Genomic DNA, 16462 nt, shown 5'->3' on the forward strand with positions numbered 1-16462 from the left:
TTTTGGCGAGAAAAAAATATTTGTCGAGAGATTAATTTTAAAAGTAACAAGTATTAAGTGCTGCAGTGTCTTCAGTGTATTGAAGACTTTTGGCTCTCTTTCCCAACGCACAGATTGTCTTCAGGAATAGAGATATTAAATTGTCCATCTTAATCTATATCATCTCTATCCTAGTCCACACAATCTAGCACTTTTTCCCCCCCATGGGGTCAATTCAGAAAAAATAACTATGTTTACAATTGTGTAGTTCCCATGTAGGTATTAAGGTATCTGATCAGAGTAGGGGATATTTTTAAAGCAAGAAGATAAAGACTCTTCTTCACACAGATAATTCTTGACAAATAGAAGGAAATCTGAGTCTGAATACTTCCATTTATACAGGTTACTATTGAAGATGTGGGCTAGGTCTATGTATGAAGTAAGGCTGCAGTGGTTAGGGGGACCCTGATACATGTGTTGTCAATAAACATTGATAGTGAAACTTCCCAGCAACACAGGGTGCCTATGAGAATAAGATGTTACAGTTTCAAATGAGGAGCCATGAAATAGGTCTAATTATATCTAAGGCTGCCAATAGTTCTTGGGTGATTTCTTGAGTTTAGGGATGAAAATAGCAGTTATATATATTTTAAAACACTTCTTTGGAACTACTTTAAAAAATGACAACACTCCATTGTCTTCTTCCTTATCATGTGTAAAAATATTTTTTTAACATATTGTATACTTATTTATAAGTTGATTTATTTATACTTATATATGATATATACATGAGTCCACTCTTATTTATCTTAGGAAATTAAAATAGTATATGGCAAATTTGACATCATTTACTGATACCTCACATGCTACAGGACTGATTTTTAGAAACAGGATTTGGGAAAGGTCATATTGACTAGAATTCAGAAAGCCAGGACAAATTACATTGGCTTTTATGATGCACTAGAGGCCCGGTGCATGAAGTTCGTGCAGTGTGTGTGTGTGCGTGTGTGTGTGTGCGCGCGCGCGCGTGCACGCGCGCGTGCCTCAGCTCAGCCTGCACCCTCTCCAATCTGGGATACCTCTCACAATCCCGAACTGCTGGCTCCCAGTCGCTCGCCTGCCTGATTGCCCCTAACTGCTTCTGCCTGCCAGCCTGATTACCACCTAACCCCTCCCCTGCCGGCCTGATCACCCCCAGCTGCCCTGCCCTGCAGGCCTGGTTGCCCCCAACTGTGGGTCGCCCCCAGCTGCCCTCCCCTGCCGGCCCAGTCACCCCTAACTATCCTCCCCTGCAGACCTGGTTGCCCACAACTGGCCTCCCCTGCAGGCCATCTTGTGGTGGCCATCTTGTGGCCACATGGGGGCAGCCATCTTGTGTGTTGGAGTGATGGTCAATTTGCATACTGGTCGTGGCTAATTAGCGTATCCAGGCTAATTAGCATATTCCTCTCTTATTATATAGGATTACTTTGATCAAGCTCTTTTGACTGAAGCAGAATAAAATGTTGAATTTAAGCATATGCAGGGTACATAGGGCCATAGTGAGAAGGGGGAGAAGTTGAATATTTGAAAATTATGGTAGAAGAAATCTCAGTGATCACAGATTAATTTCAGTTGGTCCAATAAGAAATGTACCCAAGATAGTTTGAGTTGAGGTGTATGAGTATGACAAAGTATGAATAATAATTTCAGTGTTCTTTAATTTTTACAGTAGTAAATTTACTGTTTTGTACATCTTGAAAGTATATCCAGAATTTGACCACTTTTTACTATCTCAATCAGTGTCACCTCTTGCGTATCTACCACATATCTTGCTTATGTTATTGCAATAGCCTCCTAAATATTGCTGCCTGTTGAAATCACCTGAAGATTTTGAAACTTCTTATGCCTGGTTCTTACTGGCATTCATTCTGATTTAAGGAATGGGCATCAGGATTTTTTTAAGCTTCTAATATGCACGGCTCCAAATAATCAGAAAATCAATACTCTTTTCCTGAAGTAGTCACTTTTTATTTATTTTAAGTAGCCCCTTTATTTTTACTATATTTTTCTGCAAGTAGCGATGGTCTTTTAATTTGGGACATTTCTACTTCTTAAAATTATTAAGTCCTAAGTGTAACCATTAGGGCTCTTAGTTGTGAGCAATGAAATCTGACTCTGGCAGATATAAATAGAAATGAAATTGAGTGGTTCACAGCATTTGTAGAAGGCTGGATGGAGCCAGCCTTAGAAAAAGTACAGGAACAAAGAGAAGCTAAGCAGCTAGAGTCACAGCACAACATGCCAGCAAGATCATTACTGCTGTCTCTGCTGAACAGTGACTGGGTGCCTCAGATTGCACTCCTGGTTGCACTGGCCCCTTCATGCAACCACTGGCTCTGCTGCCATCACTTCTCTTGGAAAGTACATGTCATCTCCACTGTGGCTATTGTCAGAAAGAATTGTCTCTTGTCTCTTTGCCTTTCTGTGCCACTAGTTCCCATATGAGATAGTGTGTGAGTGGGATAATTGTGGACTGCCAGGACATGTGGAAAAGCAAGCACATATCTGGCAATTTTCCTTTTTTAATAGTGGAACATAGCCTCTGTCTTGAATCAAAACTTGTGAAGTTGTGAATTTTTCAAATAAAAGCCAGGGTTTTACATGGTTGGAAGCCAACAAATAGCAAAGGTTTACACATAGTGTAGTCAACAATGTGTTATTTATTTTATGCATTAATTCACTGGTTCTCAAACTAAGAACCCATAAGACATGGTGTTCTTCCATAATTATTTTTATACATTTAGAGCATGGTACCACTTGTTCTTTAGCAAGTAGTAAGAGGTAACAAAATAGATGAGCAAGTAGCAAGCAAATTAATAGGGAAAGTTGGACATATAAGTATTTGTGTATTATTTTTAGAGGTGTGGAGACCAGAATAAGTAGAAAATAGGCATGCTTCTTTTTATCTTATTTTATTTTATTTTATTTTTTCTTTTAATCTTTATTGTTGAAAGTATTACATAGGTCCTCCTTTTTCCCCCATTGCATGTTTCTTGGTAGTTAAAATATCCTGAGTTTCTATGATGGAAGCTGTATATCAATATTTATGTTAACATTGTCCAATAGAAATATAATGTGGACCACAAATATAATCCATAGATACAATTTTAAATTGAATTTAAAAAGTAAAAACACCATTCATTTTAATAATATATATTATTTAACCCAGTGTGTTCAAAATTATTTCACTTCAACATTCAATATAAATATTTAAGGGCTAGTTTACATTTTTTATCACACTAAGTCTTCAAAAATCTAGTGTGTTTTAAACTTAGAGCACAGCTTATTTCAGACTAGCCACATACAATGTGCTTAATAGTCACATGTAATCAATGGCTACCATATTGGACATCACAGTTCTGTGGCATTGCATAAAATGCCATCTGATCTCCAAGTACTAAACATACTTATGATGTAGTGTTTTAGACATTTTGTGAAAACTGAATAGGTGTTTCACAAAATGTAAAAAAATGTAACCTAAAAGTAATAAGTGCTTGGTTATCCATTCTCCTCTAATTCAAAACAGTTTTACTTGACATTGCAGTGTTTTGCTATTTTTATGGTGGGGAGGGAAGTGTGAAATGGGGAAGAGAAACCTAATTTTGTTTTTATTATTTTTTATTTTCTGAACATCGAAATTTGTAAGTAATTAGGGTATTCCAGATGTGCCTTAAGGCAGAGAAAGCAACATGCTGTAGTGCAGAGCTTGCATGTGAATAATTAAATTAATTATATTTTATTACATTTTATCGAAGTTTTAAAAATAAAAATATAATAGTGACTGAGTCTGTACTCAAGAGTTTATCTATCATATATGATTTTTTCCCCTAGATAATTCATGTTGAAAGTAAGTCTTGTGTTCTAATTATTTTTATTCTTGCAGGCTGCTGAATCAGGAATAATAAAAGTTAAAACAATAGCTGCACGAAACACCGAAATTTTGGCAGGTAATTTTTTGTATTAAAAATTCAATAATCAATGAAAAATTGACTAATAGAAGTAGAATCTTAAAAAAACAACAACAGTTTTTGTAGCACAAAGTTCCTAACTTATTAACTAACTGGGTTTCTCAGAGATGAATGCTATAAAATCCTCTGAAGTAAAATATATAAAATTATTAACTCCTTAAAGGCAAGATTTTTCTTACTCATCTTTTCATTCTCCTCTACCTTTTGTCAATAACCTAAGACACACCTTACCTATCCAATTATTATTTGTTGTATTGAATTGAATGTTAGATTGGCTCTCAGTCCACCTCCTAAAGTCTATTTTATCTTTAATATAAACAAGTCATAATGTAGTGTTATAATAAACCTAGTAATACTAAATGAGTTTTCAGTCCTGCGACTAAGGCATTATAGTCATGAAGAAAGAATGGGAGTGGGGTGGAGGAAAGAAAACAAGTATTTTCTTACATTCTCATGATTGAACCTGGTGTTCAAGAAGAGCTTTGAAGAGGTTTTTTGGGGGGCACCATTTTGATATAGTCTACTTTTTCTTTGGTGCCTTTCTATTCTTACATCAGTCATGAACATGGAAAGGAAGGAAACTGGTATTTTTGAAAATTTGTTACATGTCAACTTTTTGTGCCACTCTGTCTTATACAAGACAGTCTTATGGGGAAATATTTTTATTTTATAGAAGAGCAAGTTGAGATGTGAAGAGAGTAAGTTACTTGCCTATGATCACATGATAAGTGATGGAAACAGATTCAAACCCAGAGTTATTCAGAGCCACCACATTCTTTCTGCTGCAGTGCCATGGTGTTGCGAGGTTTCCATACCAGCTACCCCTCCCCCATGTTTCTACTTAAACATTGCTTACTTCACTGACCCTTCCTTCAGTCTGCTTTTCCAGTTCCAATAATGCTTTTGGTCTCAGCTAGTTATAGGAGAAAAGCAGTCCTATTAAGTTAATTTACACAAAGTCTAAATAGTAGTAAGAATCTCTGACTCTCATAAATCTCTACTTTTTAAAAAAATATATTTTATTGATTTTTTTACAGAGAGGAGGGAGCAGGAGAGAGAGTTAGAAACATCGATGAGAGAGAAACATCGATCAGCTGCCTCCTGCACACCCCCTACTGGGGATGTGCCTGCAGCCAAGGTACATGCCCTTGACTGGAATCGAACCTGGGACCCTTCAGTCTACAGGCCGACGCTCTATCCACTGAGCCAAACCGGTCAGGGCCAAATCTCTACATTTTTAAAAAAGGATACCAAATACAGCTCTAATTGGTGGGATTTCAGAGTATTACAAAATGAAATGAAGACTTTTGGGGGCAGTTTAAGAATGGGAGGTGAGAGTGGGTTTTACATAGGCTTGCCAGCTTTGCTGCAAATTTGCCCTTAGGGTTAGCTCTCCTAAGTTACATCTGTTTCTCACAGCCTCTTCTCTGATTTTGAACATTCTGTCAAACATCAAATAGTTTTACAGCATTATTCACAGCATTGAATAATGCTCAGTGTGCATGTTGAGAAGGGGTGAAGTGAAGGGAAAAGGCAAAGGTATGTATTGTTGGATTCAGAGGGTGGGCAGGTGGATTTTAGGAAATGCATGTTGTGAGAAAATTAATGATTAAAGATAAATTATAATCTGGATATTTTTAAGTTGGAGACATGATAGACCAATCATATTAGAATATCATTATACATATTTACTTTTGCTACTGTTATTGCTGATATTATGGTAAGTTCTTAATTATTCTCCAATAATAAAAGTTTACATTGGGTCTGTAGTTGATGGGGGATATTTTAAAAAGACTGATTTCTTTAGAGGATCATTACCTGTTATAGAGTTGTATACCAAGTAAAATATCTAATTAGTTAATCCTTAAGGATGAGTAATAAAAATTTTCTCAGTCAGTATGAGTTTAGTATATAGATAAGCTATTAATTTCATTCTAAAGCACTTAGCTTTATCTAAATCAAGGTAGAACAAATCTTTATGCACATACAATTAATCAGTCATGCTTTAATATTCATAGTATCTAAAGCCACGTACCTGAGGAGCTATTTAAAATTTTTCCTGGTGTTTGTTTTGTTTGGTTTGTTTTTTACCAAGTATTTATAACAATTGATACTTTAAATTTTACAGATTTTTTAGACCACTGTCATTTTGAAAAAAATCAAAGGCTCTTAAGAACAAAAGAGTTTAAATTCTTCAATATGTAGTTTCTAAACTGCTTAGTTCAGAGTACAGTTAATACTGAGAAATAAATTTAGTTGATAGGTTTTTTTTTAATTTCCTGAGGAATGTTTGCTTCTCTATAGTGCTAGGGACTATAAGTTACTATGTTTATGCTGTAATGGATGTTAAAGATACATAATTGAGGCATCTTAAATGAGGTGAGATACTGAATTCTCAGAGATCTTTGCATATTCAGAAAACATAATGGGTTGCTATAAAAATCAGAACCTTGAGTTAGGATCAGTCTGATTAATGATATCCAGCATAAATTTCTAGCCAAATTTAGTTTTCTTAGATTTATTTTCCAAGGGAAGGTTATTTACATTGCAGAATAAATCTTTGTTTTACATCTCCCCTTCTTTTAAGCATCCTCCTTTAATGTTTATTTTTCTTTGTTTTCACTGCTGTCATGAATGCTGACATAAGTGGGAATGCTTTGCCAGGTAATGTCAGCATTGATTCAGATATACAGATCATTTTCTCAAAATTTCCTTTTTCTTTTAAAAACAAAACTGTTAATGAGAGATAGCAACATAAAATTTTTCATTTACAAGGCCAAATGCCTTAATCTTATATTTGATTACCATATGTTACAAATTGTTTTTATTATACCATCTTAAAATATACTTGAAATTGACTGAGAAAGCTTATGCTATTCAAAAAGTACATAACAGAGAATCTGTTTTTTGGATAAATATTTGAACAAGAAATCAATGAAGTTGTGATGTCTTTTAAAACTGTGTATTTAACGCCTACACAAAACTAGACAATTACATCTACCCATAGCTGCTTTCAGCTACTGTCAGATACATGTAGAATTTTACACAGATAATTATTATGTATGATTTGTGTTCTTTTCCTCACATAGATTCCCTCACCTTTTTCATTTCTACATGATCTTATTACTAAAAGGTCTCTAATTTAAGTAATTCAAGTAAATATACTTTGTAATTTTCCTCCAACATTAAAAAGTAAATTATCTTCTGATTTTATTTAGTATATTGTCTTATCAATACATATACTTGTGATATTTCATAAACATTTATAGACTATATCATACAACATATTCTTAGTAGGAATAATTATGTAAGAAGCACCAGGTGTGATACAAAGACAGTTAATATAATTTACCTATAATCTATATGGAAATATAAGAAATATATTTGAATATATTTGAGCCATGCTGTTTAGCTTACTTGCCTTTTGAAGTCCTTTGCCAGAAATTTTCCCTTCCAGATAACATACTCCCTGTGAGGTCAGGATCAATATCTTACTCTTCCTTATATTGCAAGTAGGTAGTACATTATTTGTGAAGTAGGAAGCCCTCATTAAATGCAGATATGTGTCTAGTTACTCTAGTATGTTTTTCTACTTTTCTTTAATTTTCCATTATGATGATTTGAGTACATTTTGTCTTATTTAATTCATGTCAGCCAGATAACAGAGTAATGAAGGAATCAGACCCTAAGTAGAGAATTCTAATACTATGTGGTAAATGCCAAGATGGAAGTATAGATAGGCTTGTTATGGAAACATAGGGCAGGCACCTAATCCATCCTGGGAATCTGTAGGTGAGTCTTGAAGCCTGAAAAAGAGATAGCTAGGCAAATAAGTTATAGAAGAGGAAAGTAAAGGAGATTACTTATATACATGAGGTATAAAACATCTTGGTCTGTTTAGTTACACTATTCAGGTATTACCATTGTGTGTGATATCCTGAGCAGATTGATGGAAAGAGTTTGAATCAGGGAAGTGACACATTAGTATTTTTATGTAAATTCCTCTGACAGCAATTCGGAGGATATACTTCAGTGTTCCATCAGTAAGGCAGAGGTCTGTTGGTAGGCTATTCCTATAATCCAGGCTAGAAGACACAGGGGGCTATAACTAATGTCATGCTCACAATTTGAGCTAATGGGCCAGAGTTTCTTTACAATACAATGTGTTCTTATTTATTATATTTCCTTGGGTTTGGGTTTTTTTTCTTTGAAAAATTTTAATTTTTATCCTGCTTTTTATTATATTATAAATACTTTTCTTTGATGCCATCTTTTATCATTTTTTTAAGTTGCTCTATAATTTAGTAATTATAGCTTATTTAACCATTCCTCTATGGTAGGCATGTTTTAGTATTTAGAATTTTTTAAAGATTAATTTCTAGAAATGAAATTAATAAACTAAAGGGTATGAACATGTTCTTGGAATTTGTTACCACACTGCTTTCTTCAAAGATAAAACTTGGTGCATTTACCAATATATGTGAGTATCTTTAAAACATCCTTGCCAGATTATTATTTATAAAAAATCTTTTTGGTAATTGAACAGGCAGATGACTTCTAATTTAAATGACATTTCTCTTTAATATTACACATTTTTCTCTGAATATATTCTATTTTATTTTACATTTATTTTGAGTTTTTGTATCTTCCATATCAAATTTTTGAGGTATTTATATAGCAAATATATTAAATTCCCATCATGTGTATATTTTCTGCAAGTCATTTACCTTTTAATTTTTTAATTAGATCCTTTTTATTTTTACATAATCTAATTTTCTGATTTGTTGCTCTCTGCTTAGGAAGCTCTTCTCCTACCACATAGTTTCTATTTTTTCCTAGTTTTTCTGCAGTTTGATTTTTTTCTTAATAATATATGGGATGACATAAGGACCTAGATTTTATTTTGTTTTGCAAAATTATTAATTGTACCTACATCATTTGTTGAATAATCCTTCCTTTTTTTTTAATAATGTACTTTTAATATGAGACTCTCCATGCTTTTATTTGTCTTTCAATTCTTGAGTTATTTAAAACATTTTCAGACCTTTTGAACCATTACATTTTTTTTTAAATGTCAGTAATATCAGTCTTTTCCCTAAGTAGATTTTAAGGGTTTTGAGGATAGCAATTGTTTTCACATCACATTTTATTTCTTTCATAAGAATTACAATTTGTTATTTAATGGCCATTAAAATTCATCATAATAAAACTTTTATTAGTCCCTATTAGTGTTATTCATAGTGGGGTATCCTAGTTTAATTCTTTTTTTCCAGGATAAAAACTGCAGTTATGCAGTGAAACTCCTCAGAGCAAGGAAACCCCTAGGATATGGGGACCTGCTGGACCTCTTTCAGGTGTGTGAAAGTACATCATTTGAACTCATAGTTATAAAATTTGGACATAAAATATATTTATTAAACACACAGTGTTATTCAATCAAAGGAATTATACCTATTAAGGGACTTAGGTAGAAAATAATCTTTTTTTAGCCCCCAAAAGCTATCTTTAAATTTTAAAGGAAATAGAGAATTTTGATTAAAAAGAGTTGACCTTTTCCTTTTTTCCTGGGCTGATAAAAAAAATGGTTAAATCAAGTTAGATGTTCTTTAAATTGCTGGGCAGTGTTTTTTTCCATGTGATTTTCAGAGTTTATACCCATAAGGTTTTTATATAAAACTATGCTTAAATAGTGTGTCATTAAAATTATTATATACAAAAGGAGAGCAACTATTCTCATGTAAAAGAGTAAGATTAATTTCTGCTTCTTAGGTCAGCTATCCCTTTTAAAAGAAAAACACCAGTAGCTTTTTTCCCCCTGATCATTATCTTACTGCATTGCGATCTGCATATGAGGAATGTGTTTTTGTTTTTCACATTATGCTTCAAGACACAGAATAGATCAACAGATTTATTTATTTTTTCGTTGATCATCTGTTCTGTATATTATAGAGACTTCCCTTTCGACCATTATATTGTCATGTAAAGTGGGAGGGGGAAAAAAAAGTGGGAAGGAGACAAGAGATATTTGATTACTTTGAGTTATATTAAAAGGAAGTTTTTAAAAATTATTTTTATTACTATCTTAAGTTTATCTCAGTTTGATAGATCTGGATAACTGTGACTGACATGGATACACCATTTCATTATAATTCACCTTATTCATTCGAAGATGCAGTTTTTTCACAGTTTAATATTCCCCAAATTGGTATGCATCATACAATTGATGGCATCTAAGAATCACTGTAGGCCAGGTGGTGTTATAGTTGTTTATTTTCAGTGCATATGTGAACGTATTTATAATTGTTCTTATTAGCACATCTGTTATGTGCATTGTTATCACATTAAGTTTAATTGCCTTGTAAAATGTCACCTTAGTTATTGTACACAAACTTTCTGTTAATGTCTTATGGTAAGTAAGCGCCAGCATCAAAACATGGGTGTTATTACGATCTGACAGTAGTGAAGTACTCTGAGGCATCTCCAATATTCTTTGATAGCCAAACAGTGGCTCGCTAGCCACATGCGGCTCTTTGGCCCCTTCAGTATGGCCACGAAGTTTCAATCGCACTGTACGTGCACGCCCGTACGTGGTATTTTGTGGAAGAGCCACACTGAAGGGGCCAAAGAGCTGCATGTGGCTCGTGAGCCGCGGTTTGCTGACCACGGGCCTAGACACTAGAGCAGTGATTCTCAACCTGTGGGTTGCGACCCCTTTGCGGGTCAAATGACACTTTTGCAGGGGTCGCCTAAGACCATCGGAAAGCACATTTATAATTACATATTGTTTTTGTGATTAATCACCATGCTTTAATTATGTTCAATTTGTAACAATGAAATTGGGGGTCACCACAACATGAGGAACTGTACTGAAGGGTCACGGCATTAGAAAAGTTGAGAACCACTGCCCTAGAGGATGAAATTGTAAGGAAAAATTTAAGTGATTAGTTAGCACTGTATCATAGTTTATAATTGGCACTGATTTACACTCTTGAGAGATTATGGATATGTCTTGAAACCATTGTCATTAGCCATTCTATAAAAATACATTGTTTTTCCTTCTATGAAGACAGGATTCCTTTCCTACATTTATCTGAAGGCTTAAGGCAGACAACTTTAAAGTGCAGATCATTGGTTCTTCTTAGATACTTTTAACTCTCTTCCTTCTATTTGTATCAAGTCCTGTTTACTTTAAATAGGGGCAACATAATGTGGAAAAAATAGTGGAACAGGGAGTTAGAAGACATTTTCCAGTTTTGGCTGTAGCACATACTTATTGCTTGGGCCAAGTCATGCCATATAAACTCTATTTGATTATTGTGATACCAAATGAGAAACACATGCTAACATTCTAAAAAGTATAAATGCAGCTTGTTACCATTGAAACTTATTTGCCAGAACAATCCTATCTAATAATAGACAAACATGGTATTTGACCGTACCTTCGCTATGCCTCCCATTGGCTAATCAGCGAGATATGCAAATTAACCACCAAACAAAGATGGCGGTTAATTTGCATACGCAGTCGGGAAGCGGCAGAGTGAAGACTGAAGGTGGCTCTGGCTGGAGCGAAGGCCTGGGTCCCCGGTGCCGGAGGAAAACTGGTGCCAGCAGCCGGGGAAGGGAAGGCCTATTGCACGAATCTTTTCGTGCAACAGGCCTCTAGTATTTAATAATTAGAAATGTTCAGATGAGTTAGGGGTTAGCCTCTTATATGGCAGGATATTTACTGCATGAGAGCTTTATTATCATCTTTTAAGAATTCATATAAATGTTTTGAGACATTGTTATGGAAAATTTATGTCTCTGGATTTGAATCCAAATCTTTATGCACAAGAAAGCAAGGAAATAAGGCAAGGGAACCCTTTTGGAAACTGTTCTTCACAAGTCATTTTTGCCATCTCTTAGCTGTTCTAACTTGCCAATTTAATCTGGCATACGGAGGGGCTTTACAGATCATGGTGTAAGATATTGTAGTCTTTATTTACCATACCATAAAGTGAGTTTTGGGAGCATAAAGGTAGAGATTTAAATAAAATTCATGTTAACATTGGTTTTATTCTTATAGTGGTTTTTCTGGATGACTTTCTCATAATTTCCTTGGCAAAACTTGTTAAAATTCAGATTGGTATGTCTTTATTATGTTTTAACCTCTAACATAATTGATGTGTATAGTACCTTTGAAAACATATACCAAACACGTAAGTTTAATATGTTCTTGATTTATAATCCCATGTTATTTATTCAAATTCCCGGAGGATGCCAAACCTGTCTTATATTTGTGTAGCCATTCAATGTGTATTGATTTAATTTCATTTTATAAATTTAATTATATATAATTCAGTTTACACATATTCTAAGCTTTTACATTTTTGCTGCCACTTTAAAACTTCTGAAGGAATTGGCTTGGTAGAAAGAATTAAATTAAGATTTGGAATTATAGCATGTGCATCCAATTTAAAGTAATGTTTCATTAATAAGAGGAGCAATGTTATTGTTTTTAATGAGCTTATTTCTTAAAGAAAAATTAGGCTATGCAAATGCAAGGCACCTATAATAAGAAAAGTGTAATATGCTAATTAGACCAGACAGCTGAACAACCTTCTGGACGTCATTCTGGACATCTTTCCAGACAAAGCCATGGCCAAGGCAGAGGCGGATAGGGGCGGTCAGGCAGGCAGGCGAGCAGTTAGGGAGGATCAGAAAGGCAGGCAGAGGGGTTAGGGACGATCAGGTAGGCAGGTGAGTGGTTAGGGGCTATCAGGCAGGCAGGTGAGCAGTTAGGGGCAATCAGACAGGCAGGCAGGCAGAGTGGTAGGGATGATGAGGCAGGCAGGCAGGCGAGTGGTAGGGGTGATGAGGCAGGCAGGTGAGCAGTTAGGGACAATCAGGTAGGCAAGTGAGAGGTTGGGGTAGTCAGGTAGGCAGAGGTGGTTAGGGGTGATCAGGCAAGCAGACGGGTAATTAGGGGTGATCAGGCAGGCAGGAGAGTGGTTAGGGAGGATCAGACAGGCAGGCAGAGTGGTTAGGGGCAATCAGGCAGGCAGACAGGCAAGTAGTTAAGGGTGATCAGGCAGGCAGGCAGGGGAGTGGTTAGGAGCCAGCGGTTCCAGATTGTGAGAGGGATGTCTGACTCCCCCAAGGGGTCCTGGATTGTGAGATGGTGCAGGCCAGGCTGAGGAACTCCCCCCTCCCCGTGCATGAATTTTGTGCACTGGGCCTCTAGTATAATATAATTATAGAGAGTTTCTGAACATTCAGAAGTATGGTAGAATGATATATATACTATTTTAAATTACTTTTTTCTGCTCTGTGATATGAATTTTTATTCATGTTTTCCCTTCTGTACTAATGAAAAAATGGTATGCTTCTCTGAGGCAGGATAAACTTCTGAGAAGTTGACCTTAAAGAGTATAGTACCATAAGAAGGAGCAGCGATAGAGTGTCAGGAGAAAGGCATGGCAAAGCTATAGTTAAGGGGTGTAGTTTAGATATGAATTTATAACATCTATTTGAAGTGTTTTAACTCTTATACTTGGTTTTTATTTTGGTGTTAATTTTACATAGTTTTTAAATCATCATTACTATTTGTAATTATATAAAATGTATTGCTATTTATGAATTAGATTTAATCATTTATTTTATATCTGTTCTAAATAAAGCATTAAAAGAGAACAGCTCAGAGGTTGTTCAGCCTTTTCTAATGGGTTGTGGAACCAAGGAACCGAAGATCACTCAGCTATGTTTGGCCGCCATTCAGAGACTCATGTCACATGAAGTTGTATCTGAGGTAATGTGAAGATTTTATCTGAACTATGCACCTAAGAATCAAAGCAGTTTTCACAAGGGGAGAATGAAGCATACCTATATTTAATGTAAAGCAGTTTTATGACTACCAATGTGCTTGAAGGACATGGCTAAATTTTAAAAGATTAGCAAATTACTTTATTATTAAGTACTCAAATAATAAAAATGTAAGTGCATTTTTCAAGTCATTTACAGTGTAAGTAGTCCCAGAGAACCACGCATATTTTCATATTACTGAAGAGAATATCCTGTATAATAAAATGCTAATATGCAAATTGTCCCTTGGGAGTTCGATTGACTGGGAGTTTGACCGTTCACTATGACGTACGGTGACCACCAGGGGGTGGCGTGGGATGAAGGAAGGCCCCGGCCTGCAGCTGCCAGCTGGGGGAAGGAAGGCCCTGATCAGCCCTGACCACCAGCCAGGCCTAGGGACCCTACCCATGAGTGAATTTCATGCACTGGGCCTCTAGTAAGTCATAAAAATTTTTTTAAGGTAGGAAGGAAAATCATGACTGTTTCCTAAATTATCTGAAGTGAAATTCATTAATTAAATGTCTGTGCAATCCCAGTTAGGGGTGCATGCAGAAGGCAACCAATCTTATCTTATGATGGTAAAACAAGGAACAACATTTCATCTAATCTTATGATGGTAAAACAAGGAACAACATTTCATCATTATGAATCTACATCCTCGTTTAAATATAATGCTATTAACCTTAACTTTGTACTATTTAAAGCATTTTAATAGAAGTGGTAAATTCTTTTGCCTTTAGTATAGCATTCAAACTGTCAGAATAAAAAAAATTGAGATTATAAAGATGTTAATTGAAGTTGAATTTTAATTTTTTCTATAACATACTATAGATAACACTAGAGGCCCAGTGCACAGATTCATGCACCAGTGGAGTCCCTCGGCCTGGCCTGCACCCTCTCACAATCCGGGACCCCTCGGGGGATGTCGGACTGCTGGTTTTGGCCTGATCCCTGTAGGCCAGGCCGAGGGACCCCATCGGTGCAAGAATCCATGCACCGGGCCTCTAGTATGCATATAAGATCTTTGGTTAATCTCTTCCTGCCTACCCTCCTCCCCACTTTCCTCTGAGGTTCATCAGTCGGTTCCATGTTTCCATGCCTGTGCGTTGAGCATCTGCCCCCTGGTGGTCAGTGCACATCAGCTACTGGTCGAATGGTTGCTTAGGCTTTTACATATATAGATAAGAAACAGCAGACACGTAAGGGATTTGCATATGTCCATATTCATCAATGTCCAAATGAAATATTATTGTAGACATAAGCTTTGATTTTAACTACATATTTCAGAACTGCATGTTGTTAGTTGCAAATATTGAAATGGTGTACAGTGGGGCCTTGACTTACGAGTGTCTCGACGAACGAGTTTTTTGAGATACCAGCTGTCTCTCCGCTGATTTTTTGCATTGAGTTGATGGAGTAATTTGAGTTAACGAGCTCCTTAACTAGCTCCTTAACAAGCTCGGTCTCGAAATGAATTAAACTCGTAAGTCAAGGCCCCACTATATTTTAAAGAAATTCATTTTTTAGAAGAAATTTAATTGGATGTAAGTCTCAAATTAGTTGAGAGACGTGTTTGGATCTATATATCTAAAACACAGGTTTTGTTATTGTGATCAAGGAATTTTCTCCAAGTGAGGTAATATTTATATACCTTTTTTATTTAGGGACTTAAGCACTTATATTTTATTGTTGACAATAATTAAAATAATTACTTTACAGACTGCAGCTGGAAATATAATTAACATGCTTTGGCAGCTAATGGAAAATAGTCTTGAAGAACTTAAGCTACTTCAAACAGTTCTTGTTCTTTTAACAACTAATACAGTAGTTCATGACGAGGCACTCTCTAAGGTAGGAAACCTGTTTTGACAAAGTTCATAAGTGCTTGAGACAGTATTTGAATAAGCTGTTGGAAAGAGAAAAGCCTGGTTTGAATCAAAGGTAACTTCCCTATAAATATTGTGATAATGGATATTGTAGGTTAAAAACCACTGGTGCCAGATTTTTCTCAGAGTTAAATTGAAATCAGTTTAGGGTTATGAAGCAAATCCCTTTGGGTATAGCTGACAGGGTTAGTTATGAATAGGAAAAAGAAAAGTAGCAGAGGAATACTAATAGAGGAAGAGGAAAGTAAGAGAAAAAAATGTATTTTGAGGTATCAGTGTTCCTCCACAACTGCCTTGAGTATTCCTCTGATAGCTCTCCCTTATCCCCTTTTAAAAATAATTTCACCTGTATGTGATATGTAAGCCAGATAGTTTAAGCCTGTCCATTAAATAGCTGAAAAGGCGTCCTTTTGGCATTTAAATTAGATAAGGTTGCATGTACGATAAGTATTTCTCATTTCTTACAACTCCCACCCTCTTTGGAATATATAATAGTTACTCTATTATTTATTTCACTCTCCAAAAAGTTTCCCTTTAATTATGAAATATTAAAAGAAATTATGAAATATTTCTTAAGAACAGAGAGTAATATAAAGAACAGTCATTAATTAATGGCTTATTGTTTAAGAAATTTGTTGGACTTTTACTAATAGTTCTATTATAATTAGCATGCCTTTAAGGATGGACAGCTTATAAAGTAGAAAAATATACTGTCTCTTGAGAGCATCTTTTCTAGTTACTTTCGAT

At 35.3% G+C, this 16462-nt stretch overlaps 1 protein-coding gene across 1 annotated transcript in view; it reads left to right on the forward strand.

The window, feature by feature from the left end:
• MON2 (MON2 homolog, regulator of endosome-to-Golgi trafficking) overlaps positions 1 to 16462 on the forward strand; it is a 115585-nt gene that overhangs the window by 10317 nt on the left and 88806 nt on the right. The window contains exons 2-4 of the mRNA XM_006767132.2: positions 3905 to 3968; positions 13649 to 13776; positions 15549 to 15680. Coding sequence (XP_006767195.1) covers positions 3905 to 3968; positions 13649 to 13776; positions 15549 to 15680 — 324 coding nt within the window. The remainder of the gene's footprint in view (positions 1 to 3904; positions 3969 to 13648; positions 13777 to 15548; positions 15681 to 16462) is intronic.

Source organism: Myotis davidii, unplaced genomic scaffold, assembly GCF_000327345.1.
Source record: "Myotis davidii unplaced genomic scaffold, ASM32734v1 scaffold402, whole genome shotgun sequence".
NCBI classification, from domain to species: Eukaryota; Metazoa; Chordata; class Mammalia; order Chiroptera; family Vespertilionidae; genus Myotis; species Myotis davidii.